The following is a 24,910-nucleotide window of genomic DNA, read 5'->3' as shown; positions in this document are numbered from 1 at the left end:
GCAAAACCCTAGCCCTAATGGCCTAATTCCTTCCAAACAAGATGGAGAAATTTGAAAAGTAGTGTCCACTTCAATTCGTCCACATTAGGGGTGGGACTGGCATGAAGAGGGCACTCCTCCTAATTTAACAAATTTTCTGTCCTATGGTGCTGCCATAAATGGGGTCAGGATAGGGAGGGTGGTCATCTCTGCAATTTGGAGAGACCTGGGTCGCATTACAAAGATGCCCGCCCTGGGAGAGGAGGTCACACCTCTGCCCAGTGCAGTCTTTTGTTTCAGGCCCTCAAGAGCACAGACTCTCACCTTGGGGGGCCAGAAATGCGTCTGTGGTGGCTGAACTGGTCAGGACCAGTCAGTCAACACACTAGTAGTTGAAAGGTTTTCAGGGGGCACCTCTAAGGTGCCCTCTGTGTGCATTGTTTAATAAATCCATCACGTCAGTAAGGGTTTACTATTATTCTGACATTTTTTATACAAAAAATTCCAGGATTCAGAAACATCATCATGTAGCTGGGGAACTCGTGCTGACCAGTGTCCAGCACATGCATTTAAAATGGTTTCTCTGTGCCCCTACTATGTCTCAGAATTGAGAGAAACTGCAGGGGCATATCTGGTCACACATATATACCCTCATCTGGGCCTGGCTGTACCCTGCTTAAGAGTGATTTACACCTGGCACATGCAGTGTTAGGTGACCTGGCACAAAGGGGTGTGACAGTTTGTGTTTTAAATTTAGCTTGCACCAACACACGCAGTCAGCAATGGCAGCACTTAAATGAGTTTGGGGAGGGTCCCTGAGGGTGGCACAATTGGTACTGTGGCTCTCATAGACTTTTCTTAGTGCCCTGGGTACCAGGGGTACCATTTACTAGGGACTTACAGTGGTAGCTAAACAGTTTTCCAACTGTGCAAAACAACTGTGCAGTCTTGGGGAAAGAGATCTGGCACCGAGGACCTGTTTAGGAAGGGCACAGTCAAAAATCACAACAGAAGCTAGGCAAAACGTGGGAGAGTGGGCGGACTAGGTCAAAAGAAGAACTTTATATAACAAGGTTGAGACAAGGGTTTAACAAGCAAAATCTGACTGTTCCTAAAGGGGTTGGTAAAGTATTACTTGATGAGGTCAGACAACCATACCATATAATACACCTTATTTGCTCACAAAAAGTCAATATGACTGAGTAAAACATTAACGTTTAAAAATTACGACTTCTGCGGTAAACAGCTTCATACGAAACAGTAAGCAGCTTCCTACACCTCCTACTGAACTGGCATGCCTAAAAGACAATGTGTGACACTGGCTTAGCAGTGGTAAAAAGTTAACTGGAGGTGTGAATTGGTAGGGAACTGGTGATAGCAGCCTGACTGAGCTCCTTGCCAAAGTTTACAATAACAAATCATTAGTGTGCCCTCACCTGTGGCTATTGGTGCTGGAAGTGGAAAGTGGACTCACACAGTGGTATGTCCCAGCACCAAGTTAATCAAGTAGAAGGACAAGAGAGGTGAGCTTCTGAATGCTTCAAGTTAGGTCCCCACAATGGCGTCCCGACTGCCACCAGAAGCTGTGCTGAGAAGGGGTGTGTGGTGTAGATTCAAACAGAGCATGGCATAATGGCAGCCACACGGCACAATAACATTCTTTGATGACCGAGATGGGAGCCATGAGTCCTTAGGTCAGTCAGGGCCTGCCAATGGGGCAACACCGTGCCACCCATGCCTGCTTTTCCTGAAAGGAAGCCCCACTCCCAGGAGAAAAATGTGTCTTGCTGCAAGACAAAGATGTGGAAGGGGACGTTCCCGGTGGCAGGCAGTATGGCACGGGACATTGCTTTGCACTGGGGTGACGGAGAGCCATAGGAAGGTTGGTAGGCAAGCTGGCCTGCAGAAGGCAGCTGCCGATAACTGAAGAGTAATAGTTGCACATGTATCTTTCCTCCATTTTAGACTATGGAGCTGTTCAATGACAAAATAAATAATTATGTATTTACATTTAGCAATATGATTCATAGGAATTCTTCACCTGTGAAAGCAGTAACTACTAAAGTGACCATTCAGTCACAATATTTATCGTCTCACCTCTTCCCTGCTTTAAGCTGGTTAGCTACGTATTGAAGAAGGCCAACAAGCTCGATTGGATATTTCCGAAAAACTGCACCACAGAAGCTTGCAAGACCTATGTTAGATGAGGAAGTATGCAAAGAAAAACATAAATAACAATCTGTTTTCAGGTTAAGAAATATTTCTAATCAGCATATCTGAATTTTTCACTTATGAAGACCAGACTGAATACACATTACCAAAAACTCCCTCCCCCCCCACAAAATTAACCAATAGTTTCTGATTAACAATGGCAGCTCCTTATCACTCCCACACATCTCTGTACTATCTAAATTGCTCCTCTATTGAACCAGTTGAAAAGTATTGTTAAGTTATTTGATTTGCAGGTTGCTACCGCAAACCTATATGTTTTTGAAAGAACTCCATTACAGATCAATTTAAGCACGCTCTGAGTTTTATATATTCCTTTGCATGAGACCAACTAATATTTCAGACTTGTCATGACCCACTCATTGTGTGTGTTTTTTTTTTTTTTCTATTTTTATTTCCTGAGTTTTAGAAGCTGGCATAGATGGCAATAGGAAGAAAGCATTGATACCAGAAGAGGAAGAAGGTGTTCAATTTCGTTTCACTCATACTTGTATAGTGCATGGCTATGCTTCGGGAGCCTCCCGGCGCTGTAAAGCACCACATGTCTTAATCAATGGACAGCCAAGTTTTAAAAAGTTATCTCAACAAACCACCGGTCATTCTCAACCTAGTAGGTAAATCATTCCATAGTTTTGGCGAAAGATTGACTTCCGTTCTAACCTTCTGAACTATAGGTAATTCAGCTAACTTTAGGAAGAATGACTTCAACGATCTCATAAGTATGTAAGGCAAATCAAAAGAAACAAAATGTAATGTTTTTTCATTTTTAGGAGAAGCTCTGCACACAATACATACCTGTTTAATTGAATTCTGTGTTTTCATGGAAGCCAGTGCAAGGCAGCCAGGGAGCAGCCGAATACCAATTGATATCTTGGTACCCCTAGTATTTGCCTTGCCACTGCTCTCTGGAGTAGCTGAAGTCTTTTCAACACATGAACAGTGCACCAAAGGTAGAGGGCATTTCCATAGTCTAACCAGGAAAGAATCAGAGCCTGAACCACAGTTTTGTGAGAGGGTGGTTGAAAGAGGTCTAAAATCTTTCTAAGCAACCTTATGTTCCCAAAACATGAGGAGGCCAGTTTACAAGCTTGGATCTTAAAAGTGAGCATTTCAACCATCCAGGTGCCCATATTTTTTGTTTTGGGGGAGGGCCGACTACCTAAGGATCTGGACCAGCAAACCAACTTCCAACGGTTCATATTGCTACTGCCCACCAGCACATCAGGTTCTAACTGATCCATGTTACAATTATTATCCTGGATAAGGGAGATAATCTGTGTATCGTCTGCATACGAGACGACAGTGAGAACAATCACTGCTAAAGAACTAAGGTATAAATTAAAAAGCGTTGGACTAAGTGAGGAACCCTGAGAGACAGAACACTTAAGCAGAGAAGTTCTCAACACAAAAAGGGGGTCAAGGCGATTAATGCCACACCCTTGTGTTTAATTACATATATAATTACTGGTGTCATTGGTGCTCAGGTCTTGAGGACCAACCACCAGGGCTTCAGAAAACCAGAAAGAAATTGTTTAAATATTCAAATAGAGGACCCAGCACTCAATTGTATTTGACAGTGTCCAAAAGATTTATCTTCTTATACTTGCAATATGAGTCATGGATCACATAATTCCATAATCAGGTCTTATTAAAATGATTGTTTTGATTAATTCATGTAGAAGATTGAAAATTCATAGCCAACGCGTTTCGTCCTAATGGACATCTTCAGTGCTTGTGTTTGCTTTCAAACAATGCAATGTTCAAATTGGGCCTGTCATTCAACAGATGTGGCTCTCATACGTTCTAAAGCGGTTCCCACAACGAGGAACGCTTGAAACGTCTCGATAAAATGTGTCCTCCCAATCGGAGAGACAATAGGAAGCAGAAAGGTATTAGAATAAAACATCTTCTCACACACCTGAAAGGTTCTTTCATGGAGAAATGAGGAGCACTAGTGCAATGCTCATCCTGATATTTCCTACTGCTGTTCTATTCTCTTAAAATGACCTAACCAAATGACAGGCTGAAGGTGTTTTAAACAGACCATTAATATTTTTGAGCTCTCGGTCCAACAAAAGGCCCTTCTCATGTGTGAAAGTTTTCTTTTTGTTGCAGTTGAAACACTGCTAAATCTTATATTAGCGTATTGGTCAAGAAGCACTGTAAGGAAATGCCTCCTTGGCATGGTTACCCCCCTGACTTTTTGCCTGTGCTGATGCCAAGTTATGATTTGAAAGTGTGCTGAGGCCTGCTAACCAGGCACCAGTGTTCGTTCCCTAAACTGTACCTTTGTCCCCACAATTGGCACACCCTGGCTCTCTGGTAAGCCCCTTGTAACTGGTACCCCTGGTACCAAGGGCCCTGATGCCAAGGACGGTCTCTAAGGGCTGCAGCATGGCTTATGCCACCCTGGGGACCCCTCACTCAGCACATGCACACTGCTTGCCAGCTTGTGTGTGCTGGTGAGGAGAAAATGACTAAGTCGACATGCCACTCCCCTCAGGGTGCCATGCCAACCTCACACTGCCTATGGCATAGGTAAGTCACCCCTCTAGCAAGCCTTACAGCCCTAAGGCAGGGTGCACTATACCACAGGTGAGGGCATAGGTGCATGAGCACTATGCCCCTACAGTGTCTAAGCAAAACCTTAGACATTGTAAGTGCAGGGTAGCCATAAGATTATATGGTCTGGGAGTCTATCAAACACGGACTCCACAGCACCATAATGGCTACACTGAAAACTGGGAAGTTTGGTATCAAACTTCTCAGCACAATAAATGCACACTGATGCCAGTGTACATTTTATTGTGAAATACACCCAGAGGACATCTTAGAGATTCCCCCTGAAAACATACCCGACTTCCAGTGTGGGCTGACTAGTTTTGCCAGCCTGCCACACTCCAGACATGTTGCTGGCCACATGGGGAGAGTGTGTTTGTCACTCTGTGGCTAGTAACAAAGCCTGTACTGGATGGAGGTGCTTCACACCTCCCCCTGCAGGAACTGTAACACCTGGCGGTGAGCCTCAAATGCTCACCCCCTTTGTTACAGCGCCACAGGGCATCCCAGCTAGTGGAGATGCCCGCCCCTCCTGCCACTGCCCCCACTTTTGGTGGCAAGGCCGGAGGAGATAATGAGAAAAACAAGGAGAAGTCACTGGCCAGTCAGGACAACCCCTAAGGTGTCCTGAGCTGAGGTGACTGACTTTTAGAAATCCTCCATCTTACAGATGGAGGATTCCCCCAATAGAACTAGGGATGTGCCCCCCTCCCCTCAGGGAGGAGGCACAAAGAGGGTGTAGCCACCCTCAGGGCTAGTAGCCATTGGCTACTAACCCCCCAGACCTAAACACACCCCTAAATTGAGAATTTAGGGGCCCCCAGAACCGAGGAAGACAGAGTCCTGCAACCTGAAGACGAAGAGGGACTGCTGACCTGAAGCCCTGCAGAGAAGACTGAGACACCAACTGCTTTGGCCCCAGCCCTACCGGCCTGTCTCCCCACTTCAAGAAAATCTGCAACAGCGACGTGTCCCCCAGTGCCCAGTGACCTCTGAAGCCTCAGAGGACTACCCTGCATCTAAAAGGACCAAGAAACTCCTGAGGACAGCGGCCCTGTTCCAAAGAAACTGCAACTTTGCAACAAAGAAGCAACTTTTAAAGACCACACTTTTCCCACCGGAAGCGTGAGACTTTCCACTCTGCACCCGAAGCCCCAGGCTCGACCTGTGGAAAACTAACTCTACAGGGAGGACTCCCCAGCGACTGCGAGCCTGTGAGTAGCCAGAGTTGACCCCCCTGAGCCCCCACAGCGACACCTGCGGAGGGAATCCAGAGGCTCCCCCTGACCGCGACTGCCTGCTTCAAGGAACCAGACACCTGGTAAAGACACTGCACCCGCAGCCCTCAGGACCTGAAGGAACCGAACTCCAGTGCAGGAGCGACCCCCAGGAGGCCCTCTTCCTAGCCCAGGTGGTGGCTACCCCGAGGAGCACCCCCCCTTGCCTGCATCGCTGAAGAGACCCCTGGGTCTCCCATTGAAACCTATTGCAAACCTGACACCTGTTTACACACTGCACCCGGCCGCCCCTGTGCCGCTGAGGGTGTACTTTTTGAGCCTGCTGGTGCCCCCCCCCCCCCATGTGCCCTACAAAACCCCCCTCGTCTGCCCTCCGAAGTCGCTGGTACTTATCTGCTGGCAGACTGGAACCGGGGCACCCCTATTTCCATTGATGTGTTTTGGGCACCACTTTGACCTCTGCACCTGACCAGCCCTGAGCTGCTGGTGTGGAAACTTTGGGGTTGCCTTGAACCCCCAACGGTGGGCTACCTTGGACCCAACTTTGAACCCTGTGTGCTTTACTTACCTGTGAACCTAACAAATACTTACCTCCTCCAGGAACTGTTGATTTTTGCACTGTGTCCAATTTTAAAATAGCTTATTGCCATTTTTGCCAAAACTGTACATGCTATTGTGATGATTCAAAGTTCCCAAGATACCTGAGTGAACTACCTTTCATTTAAAGTATTGTTTGTAAATCTTGAACCTGTGGTTCTTAAAATAAACTAAGAAAATATATTTTTCTATATAAAAACCTATTGGCCTGGAATTGTCTTTTGAGTGTGTGTTCCTCATTTATTGCCTGTGTGTGTACAACAAATGCTTAACACTACCCTCTGATAAGCCTACTGCTCGACCACACTACCACAAAATAGAGCATTAGAATTATCTACTTTTGCCACTATCTTACCTCTAAGGGGAACCCTTGGACTCTGTGCACACTATTTCTTACTTTGAAATAGTACATACAGAGCCAAGTTTCTACAAGCACCTTGTGTTTTCTAAATTAATATTAAGTACCTCCTTGAAGGGGAATTCGATTTATATAGAGCTAAGCTTACCAAACAAGAGAAGGTAGGACAGGTGTGTGATAAATTAATGCTACAGATAAAGTGAAGGTGGGAGGCACATTTACTGAAAATAAAGTACCTTCTGAACTTGGAATATCAGGGGGAGGGGGGTAAGGGGGTAAACTACTGAAGCTTTGTATACTATAGCCACCCCACCGCCAACTTGTTTTGCCATTCTTTTCTTGTCTTGCAATATTCTAACCTATTGGTAGCTCCCGAATAATGTCGGGCACAGTTTCTTCATGGAGACAAGTTTTCAACAAGAACAAAATATCTGGCTGCTTGTTATCTAGAAATGTAAAAAGGTCAAGTTTATGGCCATACAGTGATCTACAGCCAATTAAAAATAACGTCCAAATGAGTGTGCCTCTGTATTGTTATAATTCTTACTATCAGGTCTCAAATCCTTTTTGATGGAACATCTCAAGGCACACATACACGCTGTAGGAAGCTGGCTCTGTATATACTATATCAAAATGAAATACAGGGTTCAGAGTCCATGGGTTACCCAAATGGTTGACAGCGGCAATAATACATAATACTAATGCTCTATTTGTGGTAGTGTGGTCGAGCAGTTAAGCTTATCAAAGGGTAGTGTTATTGCTTGTGTATGTTGAACAAATGCTTAAGTGGAAACACACTCAAAGACTTAGCTCCAGACCAATAGGTTTTTATGTAGAAAAATCTCTTGTTAATTTCTCTCTAGCACCTCAAGATTCATTGAGCAGGTAAGTACATTAAATGAAAGGTACTTTGCATAGTTATAATCACGACTTTGAATGGAATCTACAATGTACACAGTTTTTCTTACAATGCCAAAAAGCTATATTAAAAGTGGACACTGCATTTTCGCAACAGTTCCTGGGGGAAGAAAATAAAGTACAGTTTTAAAGGTAAGTACACGACTTACAGTTCCAGTCTCTGGGTTATAGGTAGACCACCACTGGGGGTTCAAGTCAACCCCAAACACCTATTGTAGGAAGTTGGCTCTGTATGTGCTATTTCAAAGTAAGGAATAGCATGCACAGAGTCCAAGGGTTCCCCTTAGAGGTAAAATAGTGGTAAAAAGAGATAATACTAGTGCTCTATTTTGTGGTAGTGTGGTCGAGCAGTAGGCTTATCCAAGGAGTAGTGTTAAGCATTTGTTGTACATACACATAGACAATAAATGAGGTACACACACTCAGAGACAAATCCAGCCAATAGGTTTTGTTATAGAAAAATCTCTTTTCTTAGTTTATTTTAAGAACCACAGGTTCAAATTTTACATGTAATAGCTCTTTTGAAAGGTATTGCAGGTAAGTACTCTAGGAACTTTGAATCATTACTTTAGCATGTATACTTTTTACATAAAACACAATAAGCTGTTTTAAAAGTGGACAGTGCAATTTTCACAGTTCCTGGGGGAGGTAAGTTATTGTTAGTTTTCACAGGTAAGTAAGTCACTTACAGGTTTGAGTTTTTGGTCCAAGGTAGCCCACCGTTGGGGGTTCAGAGCAACCCCAAAGTTATCACACCAGCAGCTCAGGGCCGGTCAGGTGCAGAGGTCAAAGAGGTGCCCAAAACACATAGGCTTCAATGGGGAGAAGGGGGTGCCCCGGTTCCAGTCTGCCAGCAGGTAAGCACCCGCGTCTTCGGAGGGCAGACCAGGGGGGTTTTGTAGGGCACCGGGGGGGACACAAAGTAGCACAGAAAGTACACCCTCAGCAGCGCGGGGGCGGCCGGGTGCAGTGTGCAAACAAGCGTCTGGTTTCCTTCAGTTTTCAATGGGAGACCAAGGGGTCTCTTCAGCGATGCAGGCAGGCAAGGGGGGGGGGCTCCTCGGGGTAGCCACCACCTGGGCAAGGGAGAGGGCCTCCTGGGGGTCACTCCTGCACAGAAGTTCAGTTTCTTTAGGGGCTGGGGGCTGCGGATGCAGGGTCTTTTCCAGCCGTCGGGAAATGGAGTTCAAACAGTCGCGGTCAGGGGGAGCCTGGGGATTCCCTCTGCAGGCGTCGCTGTGGGGGCTACAGGGGGGACAACTTTGGTTACTCACAGTCGTAGAGTCGCCGGAGGGTCCTCCCTGAGTTGGTTGTTCTCCACCAGTCGAGTCTGGGTCGCCGGGTGCAGTGTTGCAAGTCTCACGCTTCTTGCGGGGAGTTGCAGGGGTCTTTAAATCTGCTCCTTGTAACAAAGTTGCAGTTCTTTTGGAGCAGTGCCGCTGTCCTCGGGAGTTTCTTGTCTTTTTCGAAGCAGGGCAGTCCTCAGAGGATTCAGAGGTCGCTGGTCCCTTGGAAAGCGTCGCTGGAGCAGGTTTCTTTGGAAGGCAGGAGACAGGCCGGTAAGTCTGGGGCCAAGGCAGTTGGTGTCTTCTGTCCTTCCTCTGCAGGGGTTTGTCAGCTCGGCAGTCCTTCTTCTTGTAGTTGCAGGAATCTAAATTCTTAGGTTCAGGGGAGCCCTTAAATACTAAATTTAAGGGCGTGTTTAGGTCTGGGGGGTTAGTAGCCAATGGCTACTAGCCCTGAGGGTGGGTACACCCTCTTTGTGCCTCCTCCCAAGGGGAGAGGGTCACATCCCTAATCCTATTGGGGAATCCTCCATCTGCAAGATGGAGGATTTCTAAAAGTTAGAGTCACTTCAGCTCAGGACACCTTAGGGGCTGTCCTGACTGGCCAGTGACTCCTTGTTATTCTCATTATTTTCTTCGGCCTTGCCGCCAAAAGTGGGGGCCGTGGCCGGAGGGGGCGGGCAACTCCACTAGCTGGAGTGCCCTGCGGTGCTGGCACAAAGGGGTGAGCCTTTGAGGCTCACCGCCAGGTGTGACAGCTCCTGCCTGGGGGAGGTGTTAGCATCTCCACCCAGTGCAGGCTTTGTTACTGGCCTCAGAGTGACAAAGGCACTCTCCCCATGGGGCCAGCAACATGTCTCGGTTTGTGGCAGGCTGCTGGAACCAGTCAGCCTACACTGAACAATTGGGTAAAATACAGGGGGCATCTCTAAGGTGCCCTCTGTGTGCATTTTTTAATAAATCCAACACTGGCATCAGTGTGGGTTTATTATTCTGAGAAGTTTGATACTAAACTTCCCAGTATTCAGTGTAGCCATTATGGAGCTGTGGAGTTCGTTTTTGACAGACTCCCAGACCATATATTCTTATGGCTATCCTGCACTTACAATGTCTAAGGTTTTGCTTAGACACTGTAGGGGCATAGCGCTCATGCACATATGCCCTCACCTGTGGTATAGTGCACCCTGCCTTAGGGCTGTAAGGCCTACTAGAGGGGTGACTTACCTATGCCACAGGCAGTGGGAGGTTGGCATGGCACCCTGAGGGGAGTGCCATGTCGACTTAGTCATTTTCTCCCCACCAGCACACGCAAGCTGGCAAGCAGTGTGTCTGTGCCGAGTGAGGGGTCCCTAGGGTGGCATAAGACATGCTGCAGCCCTTAGAGACCTTCCATGGCATCAGGGCCCTTGGTACCAGGGGTACCAGTTACAAGGGACTTACCTAGGTGCCAGGGTTGTGCCAATTGTGGAAACAATGGTACATTTTAGGTGAAAGAACACTGGTGCTGGGGCCTGGTTAGCAGGGTCCCAGCACACTTCTCAGTCAAGTCAGCATCAGTATCAGGCAAAAAGTGGGGGGGTAACTGCAACAGGGAGCCATTTCTTTACACCTATCACCAGCAACACGGGGCCAGTCAGGTGCAGAAGTCAAAGAGGAGCCAAATTAACATGGGCCCCTACAGAGACAGGGGGTACTCGGAATTTGGTCTACCAGCAGATAAGTACCCACGGCTCGGAGGGCGGACCAGGAGGGGCCCCAAGTAGGCACCAATCCCACACTCTCAGCGGCACTGGGGCAGCCGGGTGCACGGTGCAAACAGGGCATTGGGTTTCCAATGACACTATGAGGGGACCCCGAGGGTCACTCTGGTGCTGCAGTCGAGGTCCGTGGGGGTGTCTCGGGCACACCACCGGTCAGACAAGGAAGATGGTCACCTGTTAATCGTCACTGCACTGAGTGTCTATTTCTACAAGGTCTGGGGGCTGCGGCTGCAGTGGGTCCTTTGGCGTCGGTTAACTTCGGCCACAGCAGTCACAGTGGGGGGGGGGGGGGGTCCTCGGGATTCCCTCTGCAGGGGTCATCGTGGAGGGGTGGAGAGGTCAACCCAGGGTGGGCACTTAGTCACCTTCGCCTGGGGGTCCTCTCTGGTCGGTTGGGTCACCTGGACTCGGGCAGTGGGCGTCAGGTGCAGAGTGGTTAGGACTCACGCTTCTGGAGTGAGGTGGGAATCCTTCAGAAGAAGTTTCTTCTTTGGCCCGCTGTCCACAGGAAATCTTGATCCTCTGTGATGCAGGCAGCCCTCTGGAGGTTTTTCAGAGGCCACTAGACCTGCAGGATGTGTCACTTTTTTTCTGCATGTTCTTTGAAACAGGAGACATACCGGTAGGGCTGGGGCCAAGTCAGTTGTTGTCTCCTTTCCTTCACTGCTGGGGTTTCCACTAACCAGTCCTTCTTGTGAGGTTGTCAGGAATCTGACTAGCTTGCTTCAGGGATCCCTTAAATACATGATTTAGAGGCGTTTTTAGGGTTAGAGGGCAGTAGCCATTGGCTACTGTCCCTTAGGGTGGCTAAACCCTCCTAGTACCCACGCCCTTTGAGGATAGGAGGAACATTCCTATCCCTATTGGCCTTGATCCTCCAAAGCAAGATGGAGGATTCTGTAAGGAGGGGGTCACTTCAGCTCTGGAAGCCTTAGAGGTGGTCCTGTCTGAGGTGGTGAATCTTTGTTTTTCCTAATTATCCCTCTGGACTTGCCGCCAAAAGTGGGGCTTTGTCCGGGGGCGGGCATCTCCACTAGCTGGGGTGCCCTGGAGCATTGTAACACGAAGCCTGAGCCTTTGAGGCTCACCGGTAGGTGTTACAGTTCCTGCAGTACAGGCTTTTTTTCTGGCCCCAGAGAGCACAAAGGCTCTCAACCCATGGGGTCAGAAACTCGTCTCTCAGTAGCAGGCTGGCACAGACCAGTCAGTCCTGCACTGAAGGACTGGGTATAATACAGGGGACATCTCTAAGATGCCCTCTGTGTGCATTGTTCAATAAATGCCCCCACTGGCATCAGTGTGGGTTTATTGTGCTGAGAAGTTTGATACCAATCTATCCAGTATTCAGTGTAGCCATTATGGAACTGTGGAGTTCGTGTTTGACAAACACCCAGACCATATACTCTATATGGCTACCCTGCACTTACAATGTCTAAGAATTGGCTTAGACACTGTAGGGGCACAGTCCTCATACAGCTATGCCCTCACCTGTGATGTAGTGCACCCTGCCTCAGGGGTGTAAGGCCTGCTAAAGGGGTGACTTACCTATGCCACAGGCAGTGGTTTGTGGGCTTGACACCCCGAGAGGGGTGCCATGTCGACTTTGCCTTTTTCTCCCTACCAGCACACACAAGCTGCGAGGCAGTGTGAATGTGCTGAGTGAGGGGTCCCCTAAGGTGGCATAAAACAAGCTGCAGCCCTTAGAAATCTTCCCTGGCCACAGGGCCCTTGGTTACAGGAGTACATTTTACAAGGGACTTAACTGTGTGTCACAGTTGTGCCAATTGTGGAAACAAAGGAACAGTTTTGGGAAAGAACACTGGTGCTGGGCCCTAGTTAGCAGGGTCCCAGCACACTTTCAATCAAAGCTGGCATCAACACTAGGCAAAATGTGGGGGGTAACCATGCCAACAGTGGCATTTTCCTACACTTGGTTACTTACACCGCACGTTTGGCATACTGGTGCCCCCATGTAAGTCCCTAGTATATAGTACATTCCCAGGTACCTAGGGCATTGAGGTACCAGGGATATCCCAAGGGCTGAAGAATGTATTATGCCATCCACGAGGAGCCCATGCAAAGTCCATCTGCAGGCATGCCATTGCAGCCTGCGTTAAAGGGTGCATCCACCCTTGTCACTACAGGTAACTGCACCGGGTCACTGTAAGTCACCCCTTTTGCTGGCCCTCCTAGCCAAGAACTCCAGTTCCATGTTCCTGGACTTTGTGAGTGCAGGGACGCCATTTTATGCATGTTCTGGACATAGGTCACTACCTATGTTCAGTTACATTATGGTAACTCCGAACCTAGGCATGTTTGGTATCAATCATGTCGAAATCATAACCCAATACAGTTGTCAGTATTGGAACTATGATTCCAAGCACTCTGAGAGCTCCTTACAGGACCATCAGCATTGCTCCTACCAACTTTCTGGGGTTTTCCAGGCAGCCCAAGCTGCTGCCATGCCTCAGACAGTTTCTGCGCTCAAGCCCAGGAAGCCAGAACAAAGGATTTCCTTTGGGAGAGGGGGTAACACCCTCTCCCGTGGGAAATAGGTGCTACATGGCTTGGGAGGGGTAGCCTCCCCAAGCCACTGGTATGCTTAGAAGGGTACATTTGGTTCCCTCCGTGCATAAAGTAATCTACACTGGTTCAGAGACCTGAAGTGCCTGCTCTGGCGTGAAACTAGACAATGGAAAGGGGAGTGACGACAACTCTGTCCATCACCAGCCCAGGGGTGGTGCCCAGAGCTCCTCCAGAGGGTCCCTGGGTTCTGCCATCTTGTTTCCAACGTTGGCAGGGAACTCTGGGAGCATCTGAGTGGCCAGGTCAGGCAGGTGACGTCAGAGCCCCCCCCCCCCGCCCCAATAGGTGGTCACCTGGCTAGGTTACCAATCCCCCTTTCAGGGATTTTTAGGGTCTCTCTCTTGGGTGGGTCCTCAGATTTGGCTGGCAAGATTCCAGCAGAACTCCTCTGCAACCTCTATTTTGACTTCTAGCCACTGGAACTGCCGCTGGACCTGCCAGGAACTGACAATCTGCATCCACAACAAAGACTCTGCTTGCAACATTGTTTCCACGGCTCCTTCCAGCTTCTGCAACATTTCCCGGCTATGCTCCCTCTAAGGGCGACAAGTCTTCAGTCTGCATGAGAAGGAAGAAGGAATCTCCCTTGGAGGGAAGGAGTCACTCCTCTGCATCAGCAGGCAACGACGATCGGCTGCATGGCTCGCCTCTCATCCTGAGCTGTGTGGATCCTACATTACCGCTGGTGGTCCGGAGTTGCCCGCTTGGTCCTCTCTGCCAGCTGTCTAACTTTGGAAACAATAAGTCCTTGCCTCTCCACGCAGGACAGCACCACAGTACACTGAGTCTCTTGCAGCTACCAAGGCTTGCTGGCATCTCCTCCAAGGGATCTTCAGGCTCCATGTAGCCCCAGCACTGTTCCCTGTGACGCACAGCCCTCCGTGTGCTTCTCCAGCGACGTAGGACTTCTTTCTAGATGTGCTGCGTGGGCCTCACCGCAACTCCTGTGATTGCTGCCTGTGGGTCACCTGTGGGGGCTGCCTCCAATTCCTCTGACTCTCCTCACTGATGAGGGTCACCTGGGACTCCCCTCTGTGGGTTGAGTACCCCTGGACTTTGCTGGTCCCCAGCAGTTCTGCATTTCTTCTTCCACGACGTTTGCCTTTGCCAAGGCTTGCTGTTGTGTTTTCCACACCACTGACTAACTGCAATTTTTCTTCCGGCATTGGACGTCGCCTGCATCACTTTAGGAACTCTTCAACTGCTCTAGTGCTGCTCTGCTGACTATCTCCGTTCAATGTCGACTTGGTCCTGCATCCACAGACAGGTGGGTAGAGGCTCCTGCCACAACAGGACATTTCAACGTGAATTGGGCTTGGTCCGCTTCCTTTACAGGTCTTCCTTTACCAGAATCCATCTTTATTTTTATTCTTTTGCAGTCTTTTCTGGGTCTTGCAAAATCCTCTTCTGAAGTCCTTTTGTGGGTTTTGGGGAGAACCAGGTACTTACCTCTTTTCTCTTTGTCGCTAGGGAGCACTCTTGTAGTCATCTCTTGGGGTTCCTAGTTCCTCCAGCTCCCCTCTACCGATTCCATTTCCTTGGGTGGGGGCCCCGACTTTTGCATTCCCCTTTCTTAGTAGGGATCCTAGTGAAATCAGTCTAAGCGCACTGAAACAGGCAAAATTGAGGGTAACCATGCCAGAACGAGGGACTTTATTACAAAAACAAATGCACACAATAGTTAATAAATGAAACACACTACTCGAGGAGATCCACACCAATTGATAAAAATAGCAAGTATCTTTATGTATGTTTAGGCACCAGAGAAAATTTGTTCAGGTAAGTATGTTTTTTAAATAGGAATTCTTTTCACTTTAAAAAGTGGGCATTTAGGTAAATTTGAGTTCTGCAATGTTATCCTATCGGAGGAAAAACATGTTCTGCGATCAGAAACTGCATGACGACTTATGGGGCCAATCTCAGAGACTTAAGGTGATTAATGGGCAAGGGTCAGGACCACACCAATAGGTCACACAGGGTGCAGAGGTGTAGTTCAGCATCAGGTGGACAATGTATTTCAGTTGGGATAAGTCTTCGCGGAAATAAGCTGCACCTTTGGTCCTCTTCTCACCAGATTTGGGGCGATGAGTACAGAGGTGTTCATTGGTATTGGGTTACTGTGTCCAGGAGCACTCTCGATTGAAGGGTCTTGTGTTCTGAGGCTGCAGGCGGCGTTGGGGAGTTGAGTAGGGATGAAACCAGAGTCGACTCGAGCTCAGGAGAGATGAGGGACTTCGTTGACACCAAGTGGCCACTTAAACTCAGGCAGGAGTTGACAGGTGCAGTGGCTATTTTAGGTGTTGGGTTTCTCTCACCACAGACGCCATGGGAGAAGGGGAATGTGGGTAGAGGCTGCAGGCAACTTAGGGGAGTCCAGGAGGGTGGAATCATAATGGTCTTGAACTGTAGGGAGCTGGGGAACCTTGTTGGCACTGGTGGTCTACTTCAATTCGAGTCAGAGATGGCAGGTGCAGAGGTGACTTCAGGTGTCAGGTTTTGGAGGTTCCAGAGGCTTCAGAGAACAGGTCTGCTGCTCAAGGGCGGTCTCGAGTCTTTATTGAAGGCAGGCAGTCCTCCAGAGTTTCTGGAGTCACGGCTGAAGGACAAGGTGACTTACCTTATGCATCTTTGGTTTAAAAAACGCACAGGCATCGCAGATGTTGCTTCGGTGGTCTAATGGAAGACAGATGTCACACACCTGGTGGCTATCCTTCTGTGCGAATTTGTGGTGGCACCTTGGGCAGAAATGAAATGGTGTATTTTCCATCTCAACTAGAGTAGGGACATTCTCAGGTGGGGATCTGTGCGCTTCTATCCAAATGTAATCTTTTTACTTGCCTTACTGGACGATTCTTACTTTTTTTTTTCAATGCTTGACAAGCCTTCAGTGATGCTTCCAGACCCGCCATACGTGAAAGTTTCTAGGGAGGTCGTATGATGTCAGGAAGGGATGGGCTAGGCACCAAATGAAGGGGACCATCAACACCAATCAAAAAGCAACAACAAATAGAGAGGAAGCAATTCCAGACCCAACCACTAGCTGGCAGAATAATGGACAGCACATGAATCCAGAAAAGATTAATGCTGCAGAACTATAGGTTCTTCTTTGTATCCCAACCATACTATTTTAGAAAATTTAGAAATGGAAGGCAGTGAGACGAACATTAAATATTGGCGTAAAGCAACATAGGTCTTCAATCAGTAAAGTGCTCATACATTATGAAAACAACTTCAAGACCAGATATTTGCTAGGTGTGCAAAACAATATTGCGATAATAGATTATATATATATATACACACACACATATATATACACACATAGAGAGTGATGTAAACACACACATATATATATATATATATATATATACATATATATACACACACATACACATACACACACGCTTATGTCAAACAAAACGCTACCATTTAAACTTTTAAAAAAACATGTTCATTATATGCATATATTCTGGAGACGTGCAAACAAGACATTCAACAATATTCAGTTACTGCCGCAAAAGAATTATACAAAATAAAATGATATACTAACTTTGCAACCAGAGGGAGATAGTCGTATCATCATGCTTCATTCTTTCCTTCTCCGGGTTAGCAAGAGCCTCAATTATACAATCTTGGTCGACAATTAAAGATCATATTTGGTTTTATATCAGATGTGAAAGAATACATAATTGTGAATGCAATAAACCATAATCAACTAGGATGGGATAGTAAAATTTATGACCGGTAGATTTAAAGAAACCAAAAATTACTCTTTTAAGGTAGTTCAACACACAGAATGATCAGAGTGGACAGCTTTAATAATTCACAGCTACAATATTTCATGCTCAGCTCAGTTACTTATATTCTTCATGTACAGGATAAGACATTAACCAGCACTAACTCTGCACTGCATGCATTTCTGTGCTCACTGTATTGTGACTTGGAGTGAAAACAGTTATCAATCGCCAGGCAAACATTTTCATATGTATTCTACCCAAAATGGCTTTGATACAGTTAAATATTTGAAGATCTTAAACTTCACCTGATGTTTTATGACTTATTGAAAACACACACCCACTACAGCCAGAGCACATCTTGACAACTTCTGAATCAGAGGATTGCAATTACCAATTTCTTGGGCAAGAGGTTTACAATCAATCATTTCTTGGGCTACAGTCCACTGTATCAAAACTGGCAACAAATTAGAAAGGTTTAATAACATTCCTTGCATTGTCTGCCCACAGCAACGAAACCCTTAAATGCAACAGGACCGAACTTGCCCCATAAATAAGGAAGCCTATCTTCTTGAAATCTTAAGTCTGTGCAAGTCAATGCAGCTCGCCAGCAGGCTTGATACTCCATCTTCTCCACTAAAAGCAACGTACATACCAGACTTCTAATTAATTACATTGGGACTCAAATAAAGGAATTAACACTGGTCGTGTCATAGTACATGACCAGTTTAAATTACAGGCAACATGGGACACTTCTTGCCGGATCTACATTACTGATTCCACGGTAAAGGTGAGGAGGTGGGCAAGTCGCAAAGAAAAATAAATACTAAGTCTAGACAATTTTGAAAACGCCTTAATAAAGAACAAAATAAATAACATGGATGCAGCATGGGCAAGGCCAAGCATCAAATGAAAAGACCAAGTCACAAAGCTCTAGAGTGAATTTAACCATGGACCCCTCTTGGTTACTGCTCTTGGTGAACCAGTGATAGCAAGTGTCAGGATTATAAGTTGAAGATTATTCTGTAACAAGAGCTTCAGTGATGTGGGTGAACAGCACACTTCATGGTGTCATTTTGAGATTGCAAAAAAAACTTTTATGAGGAAGACTATTTGAAGCTTTCATTAATTTCCACTTAAGCAGCAGGATGAGGCACTATCTGTGTGTAGATAAAAATACTTCATTAACGCTACAGCTCAGAATTTGCCAACTCAAATGTAAGCCCTTTTGTTTCCAGTGAAAGGAAGTAACACTGGACTTCTGTTGCTTGACGGCCTTATGAGCAGTTAGATGTACCGAATGAAAGCCCCCTAGTCATGATCAAGAACTAACAAGGGTATAGGCGTCATGACGAGACATTTACCTCTTACACTTACAAGAAATATAGCTTTACCACTGGCAGCACCATGACATCAAACACAAATGACTTAACTCTTACAAAAAAAAAAACAAAGAAAATTTTGTTAAGGTCCTTCCAATCACAGAGAAAGACCATCATGAAGCTCTGTTAACAACTAGAACTTAAAGTTATTCGCCAATTTGTTTTCCTGGATCCAGTCTGGCTCTGTATAAGTGCTTTTCAATGAGGATTCTGCAGGAAGGAAGATCCATTCTGTGGTCCAATTGGAAAACATTTTTCATACAAGAGGTGTAAATACTAAAATTCTTACCATGGAGCATATTTTAACAGAAAATTACAATGTGTGTAGAAGTCTATCTGGATTTATAGAGCACAGCTGATTACCAAATAAGGTATCCAGCTGCTTGCAGGGGTTTATGGACAAGAGAAAGAGTAGCAGAGAGTAGTCTTAAAGGTTGGTGGAAGTTCAAACTGGTTAATGTAGGGGGTCCTTGGTTGTCTGAGCCTTGTGCATGTGGATTAGAAGTTTGAATTGACAGCATTTCTGGACAGGGAGCCAGTGGATTTGCGTAAGGTGGGGTGTGATGTGGGTTCTTCCGGGGAGGTCGAGGATGAGTCTGGCTGCGGCGTTCCAAATGGTATGAAGTCTCTGTAGGAGGTGTGTGGCAATTCCTACACGAGGACCGCTGCTGATGGAAACTCAGTCTTTCTGGCTTGGTTCTCCCCCTTTCTGCCTCTTGGCTGTGTCCTTAGACTGTTTTCACTGGGATCCTGCTAACCAGGAACCCAGTGAGAGTGCTCTCTCCCCTAAATTTGGTTGTCTTGGTACTCTCTACACCCCACAATTGGCATACTGATGCACCCCTGTAAGTCCCTAGTATAAGGTACTTTGGTACCCAGGGCATAGGTACTACACAGATCCCCCACGGGCTGCAACATGTATTATGCAACCAATGGCAGCCCATGCAAACTGAGTCTGCAGGTCTGCCATTTGCAGCCTGCATGAAAATATGCATGCACCTTTTCACTGCCGGTCCTTCTAGCTCTAAGGGCAGGGTGCAGGTCCCTATGTGTGCAGGAGCAGAGGTGCCCCTACGAACTCCAGTTACAATTCCTTCAACTTCGTAAGTACCGGGAAGCCATCTTAGCTATGTACTTGAGATAGGTCACTACCTATGCTCCAGCTACCCAATGGTAACTCCGAAACTAGGCATGTTTGTATCTAACATGTTGGAACCATACCCCCATACTAATGCCAGTATTGGTGGCGGGATTTCATGCACTCTTGAGGCTCTTTAGAGGACCCCCCCACCCATATTACTCCTATCAGTCTTTCAGGGTGTGCGATTCTGCAGCCCCTCAGACAGAATTCTGCCCTCATGTTGCTTGACCAGCTCAAGCAGGGGAAGGCAGAACAAAGGATTTCCTGTGGGAGAGGGGTACAACCTCCTCTCCCTTGAAAATAGGGGTAGCCTTCCCACACCACCGGTTTGCCTTGAAGGGCACATTTGGTGCCCTCCACGCATAATCCGGTCTGCACCAGTCCAGGGAGCCCATGTCCCTCCTCTGGTGCGAAACTGCAAAAAGGAAAGGGGAGTGACTATGAGAAAGTAGCCTCTTTCTAGCATAGTTACCCCCCATTTTTGGCCTGTTTGTCAGTGTTTGTCAGTGCGCTTTTAGTGTCTCACTAGGATCCTGCTAGCCAGGCCCTCTGTGCTCAGATTGTGGCCTACATGTCAATATGTTTTACTGTGTCACTGGAGTCCTGCTAACTAGAACTCCAGTGCTTATGCTCTCTCCGGTTCCAAATTTGCACTTACATACTGGTAACCCAGTACTCCATTCCAAATTGGCATACTGGACCCCCCTTATAAGTCCCTAGTAAATGGAACCTAGGTACCCAGGGCATTGGGGTTCCAGGAGATCCTTATGGGCTGCACCATTTCTTTTGCCACCCATAAGGAGCTCATACAAACACTTCTTCAAGATTGCAATTGCAGCCTGGTTGAAATAGTGCAAGCACTATTTCACAGCCATTTTCACTGCACCAGGTAACTTAAGTCACCTATTTGCTACCTATATTCAGCTCCTGAAGGATGGGTGAAAAGTTACTGCGTGTGAGGGCGCCCATGCACTAGCAGAGGTGCCCCCACTTTGTCCAGGACCAATTTCCCAGACTTTATGAGTGCAAGGACGCCATTTTATGTGTGCACTACATAAAGGTCATGTAGGAGGCTTGCTCTGCATATACTATATCAAAATGAGATATAGTGTGCACAGAGTCCAGGGGTTCCCCAAGAGGCTTGACAGAGGCAATAATAGAGAATATTAATGCTTTATTTGTGGTAGTGTGGCCGACCAGGTAGGCTTATCAGAGGGTAATGTTAAGTATTTGTTGTACACACAAGCAATAAGTGAAAACACACACTCAATGACTTAACTCCAGGCCAATAGGTTTTTATATAGAAAAATATTCTTTTGTTTATTTCTAGAAGCACAAGATTCATTTAGCAGGTAAGTACATCAAATGAAAGGTACTTTGCATAGTAATAGTTAGGACTTTGAATCAAATCAATATTGTACACAGGTTTCAATAAAATGGCAAAAAGCTATTTTAAAAGTGGACACTGCAATTTTCAACAGTTCCTGGGGGTGGTAAGTACAGTACAGTTTCTGAGGCAAGTACCACACTTACAGGTTCAGTCTCCAGGGCACAGGTAGCCCACCGTTGGGGGGGTTCAAGACAACCCCAAACACCCAGCACCAGCAACACAGCGCCGGTCAGGTGCAGAGGTCAAACAGGAGCCAAAATAACGTGGGCGCCTATGGAAACAGGGGGTACTCCAGTTCCAGTCTGCTTGCAGGTAAGTACCCACATTGTCAGAGGGCAGACCAGTGGGGTTTGGAGGAGTACTGGAGGGGCACCAGTTAGGCACAAAAACCACACCCTCAGCGGCATGGGGGAAGCCAGGTGCAGTGTGCCAACAGGGCGTTGGGTTCTCAATAGAACTAGGTGCTGCAGGCAGAGCACATGGGGGCCTCTCAGGGAAGCCAACGACTGGGCAAGGGTGAGGGCCCGCATGCTGGTCATTGCTGCACTGGTGGTCGGTTTCTCACGGGCATGGGGCTGCGTGTGCTGCTCTTCTTCAAGGTGTCTGATATCTTCGTCCCGGGCAGTCACGGTCAAAAGGGGGGGGGGGGGGGGCCTAGGGATTCCCTCTGGAGGCATCGTTGTGGGGGTGCAGAGGGGTCAGACCTGGGTGAACACGTCTGAGTTGCCTGGGGGTCCTCTCTGGATAGTTGGTTTTCTCTGGACACGGGCCGGGGGAGTCGGGTGCAGAGTAGTGCTTCTGGAGTGAGGTGAGAGTCCCTTTTAAAGTTGGTTTCTTGGACTTTTATTTGGGCAGGTCCGCTGTCCACAGGAGTTTCTTGGTCCTCGGTGAAGCAGGCAGTCCCCTGGAGGCTTTTCAGTTGTCTCTGGTCCTGCAGAATGCGGCGCTTCATTTCTTGCAGCTTTTTGAAGCAGAAGACAGGCCGGTAGGGCTGGGGACAAGTCAGTTGGTGTCTCCTCTTCTCTGCAGCCTTTTCAGCTCAGCAGTCCTCCTTTCTTGAGGTCAAGAATATGATAATCTGGGTTCAGGGTTGCCCCTAAATACTGAATTTGAGGGTGTGTTAGGATCAAGGAGCAGTAGCCAATGGCTACTGTCCTTGAGGGTGGCTAAACCCTCCTTGTGCCCACTCCCTCTGGGGAGGGGAGCACATTCCTACCCCCATTGGTCCAAAGCAAGATGGAGGATTTCTCAAGTAGGTGGTCACTTCAGCTCTGGTCAACTTAGGGGTGGATCTGACTGGAGGGGTGACTCCTTGTTTTCATCATTATCCCCCTGGACTTGCCACCAAAAGTGCAGGCTCATCCGGGGGCGGGCATCTCCAGTGGCTGGGGGCATTGTAACACCAGGCCTGAGCCTTTGAGGCTCACTGTTGGGTGTTACAGTTCCTTCAAAGAGGGGTGGGGGGGTGAGTCCCATCCACCCAGTGCAGGCTTTGTTTCTGGCCCCAGAGAGCACAAAGACTCACTCCAGGAGGTCAGAAACTCGTCTCTCAGTGGCACAGACTAGTCAGTCCTGCACTGAAGGATTGGGTAAAATACAGGTGGCATCTCTAAGATGCCACCTGTGGGTTTTTTATTTAATAAATCCAACACTGGAATCAGTGTGGGTTTACTATTCTGAGAAGTTTGATACCATACTTCCCAGTATTCAGTGTAGCAATTATGGAATTGGAGTTCGTTTTAACAAACTCCCAGACCATATACTTAGTATAGCCACACTGTACTGACAATGTCTAAGAATGGACTTCAACACTGCAGGGGCATATTGCTCGTGCAGCTATACCCTCACCTGTGGTACAGTGCACCCTGCCTTAGGGCTTTAAGGCCTGCTAGAGGGGTGACTTACCTATGCCACAGGCACCCTGAGGGGGAAGCCATGTCAACTTTTTCTCCCCAGTAACACACACAATCTGCAAGGGCAGAGTGCGTGTGTTAGGTGAGGGGTCCCTTAGGGTGGCACAACACATGCTGCAGCCCTTAGGGAACTTCACTGGTCACAGGGCCCTTGGTACCCCTATACCTTTCACAAGGGACTCCTTTGTGTGCCAGGGGTGTGCCAATTGTGGAAACAATGGTACATTTGTAGTGAAAACACTGATGCTGGGGCCTGGTTAGCAGGGTACCAGCACACAGTCAAGTCAGCATCAATATCAAGCAAAACGTATGTGTGTGTGTTTGGGGGTTTGACTGCAACAAGGAGCCATATTCCTACAGGTCAATAAATATGTAGCTTTACAATGGTAATATAGCAATGTGAGGTGTTTAAGATTGAGACGTTGTACCCCCAATCTGATTCTGGTATATGGGGGTGGGGGGGAGGGGGCAATTCCATGCACCCTGAGGGCTCAACATGGACCCCCCCCCCCCCCCCATTACTGCTGTTACAGCCTTCTGAGGTTTTCATTGCATCCCCAGCTTCTGCCACCTCACAGACAGGCTTCTGCCCCCCTGGGGCTTGAGCAGCTCAATCCCCTTTGGAAATAGTTGCTACAGGCATGGGAGGGATTTCCTCACAGAGCCTCTGGAAGTGCTTTGAAGGGCACAGATGCCATAATCCAGTCTACACCGGTTCAGGGACCCCCAGTCCCTGCTCTGGCACGAAACTGGACAAAGGAAAGGGGAGTGACCACTCCCCTGTCCGTCACCACCTCAGGGGTGGTGCCCATAGCTCCTCCAGTGTCCCAGGGGTCTGCCATCTTGTTTTCAGGAGGGTCAGGGAACTCTGGGAGCATCTGAGTGGCCAGTGCCAGCAGGAGACGTCAGAGCCCCCCTCCTAAATAGCCCTCTGAGGGCTATTTAGGGTCTCTCCTGTGGGTGTTTCCTCAGATTCAGCTTGCAAGACTGCAGCAGGGATCCTGAAACAGAAGAACTGCTCCAGGAACTCTACAACAAAGTATCCAAGCAGGCTACTGAAACTCTAACTGCAGCAGTTTCCAGGTTGTGCACGCTCCGAGGACTGCCTGTCTTCATCCTGCACCAGAAGACCAAAAGGAATCTCCCGTGGAGTGATGGAGTCACTTCCCTGCTTCAGTAGGCACCTCTCTGCAGCAACAACCAGTACTCTGGGTCCCCTCTCCCGACGACGAGCACGGATCCTGGAACACAGGTGGTGGACTAAAGTGACCCTGACTGTCCAAAGGACCAGCTGTTTAAATTTGGTGGAGATAAGACCTTGCCTACCCGTGCCAGACAGTACCCCTGTGCACCAAGTGTTTTACAGCTCCTAGGGCTTCTGTGCGCTTCTCCAAGAAATCCTTTGTGCACAGAGCAGCCCAGGTCCCCAGCACTCTATCCTGCAACGCTCAGCTCTGTGAGTTGTTCCCTGGCAGCGTGGGATCCCTTTGTGTAGTTCTGCGATGACCGCCATTTGCAACTCCTTTGTCCCCATGCTGTGGGACTCCTGTGCATGCTGCCTGGTCTTCTAAGGGCTCTCTAAGTTGCTGAGAGGCCCCCTGCCTCCCCCTCCTGGGTAGAATCGACCTGGTCCTTCCTGGGCCCGGGCCGCGCCATTTTTCACAAAACTCAAGTTTTGCGTTTACCAAGGATTGTTGGCGGAATCCTGCGACATAAACCAGACTGCACTCATCCATCCAGCATGGGACATCTTCTGTACCAACCACGAACCCGTATCCATCTTCTTTGGTGCAATACTGACTTTGTCTTCTCACCAGTGGTTCCTCTTTTGCACCTTTATCCA

The 24,910-nt window shown here is 47.8% G+C and overlaps 1 protein-coding gene across 2 annotated transcripts in view; it reads right to left on the bottom strand.

Moving 5' to 3' along the window:
• THOC2 (THO complex subunit 2) overlaps nucleotides 1-24,910 on the bottom strand; it is a 900,323-nt gene that overhangs the window by 529,627 nt on the left and 345,786 nt on the right. For both annotated transcript variants that reach the window (XM_069211944.1, XM_069211952.1), the window contains exons 18-19: nucleotides 17,058-17,138; nucleotides 2,077-2,173 (exon numbers count right to left, since the gene is read on the bottom strand). In XM_069211944.1, coding sequence (XP_069068045.1) covers nucleotides 2,077-2,173; nucleotides 17,058-17,138 — 178 coding nt within the window. The remainder of the gene's footprint in view (nucleotides 1-2,076; nucleotides 2,174-17,057; nucleotides 17,139-24,910) is intronic.

This window comes from Pleurodeles waltl, chromosome 2_1 (assembly GCF_031143425.1).
Source record: "Pleurodeles waltl isolate 20211129_DDA chromosome 2_1, aPleWal1.hap1.20221129, whole genome shotgun sequence".
NCBI classification, from domain to species: domain Eukaryota; kingdom Metazoa; phylum Chordata; class Amphibia; order Caudata; family Salamandridae; genus Pleurodeles; species Pleurodeles waltl.
The sequence above is the reverse complement of the archived record's forward strand: the minus strand, read 5'-3'. Positions and strand labels throughout refer to the sequence as shown.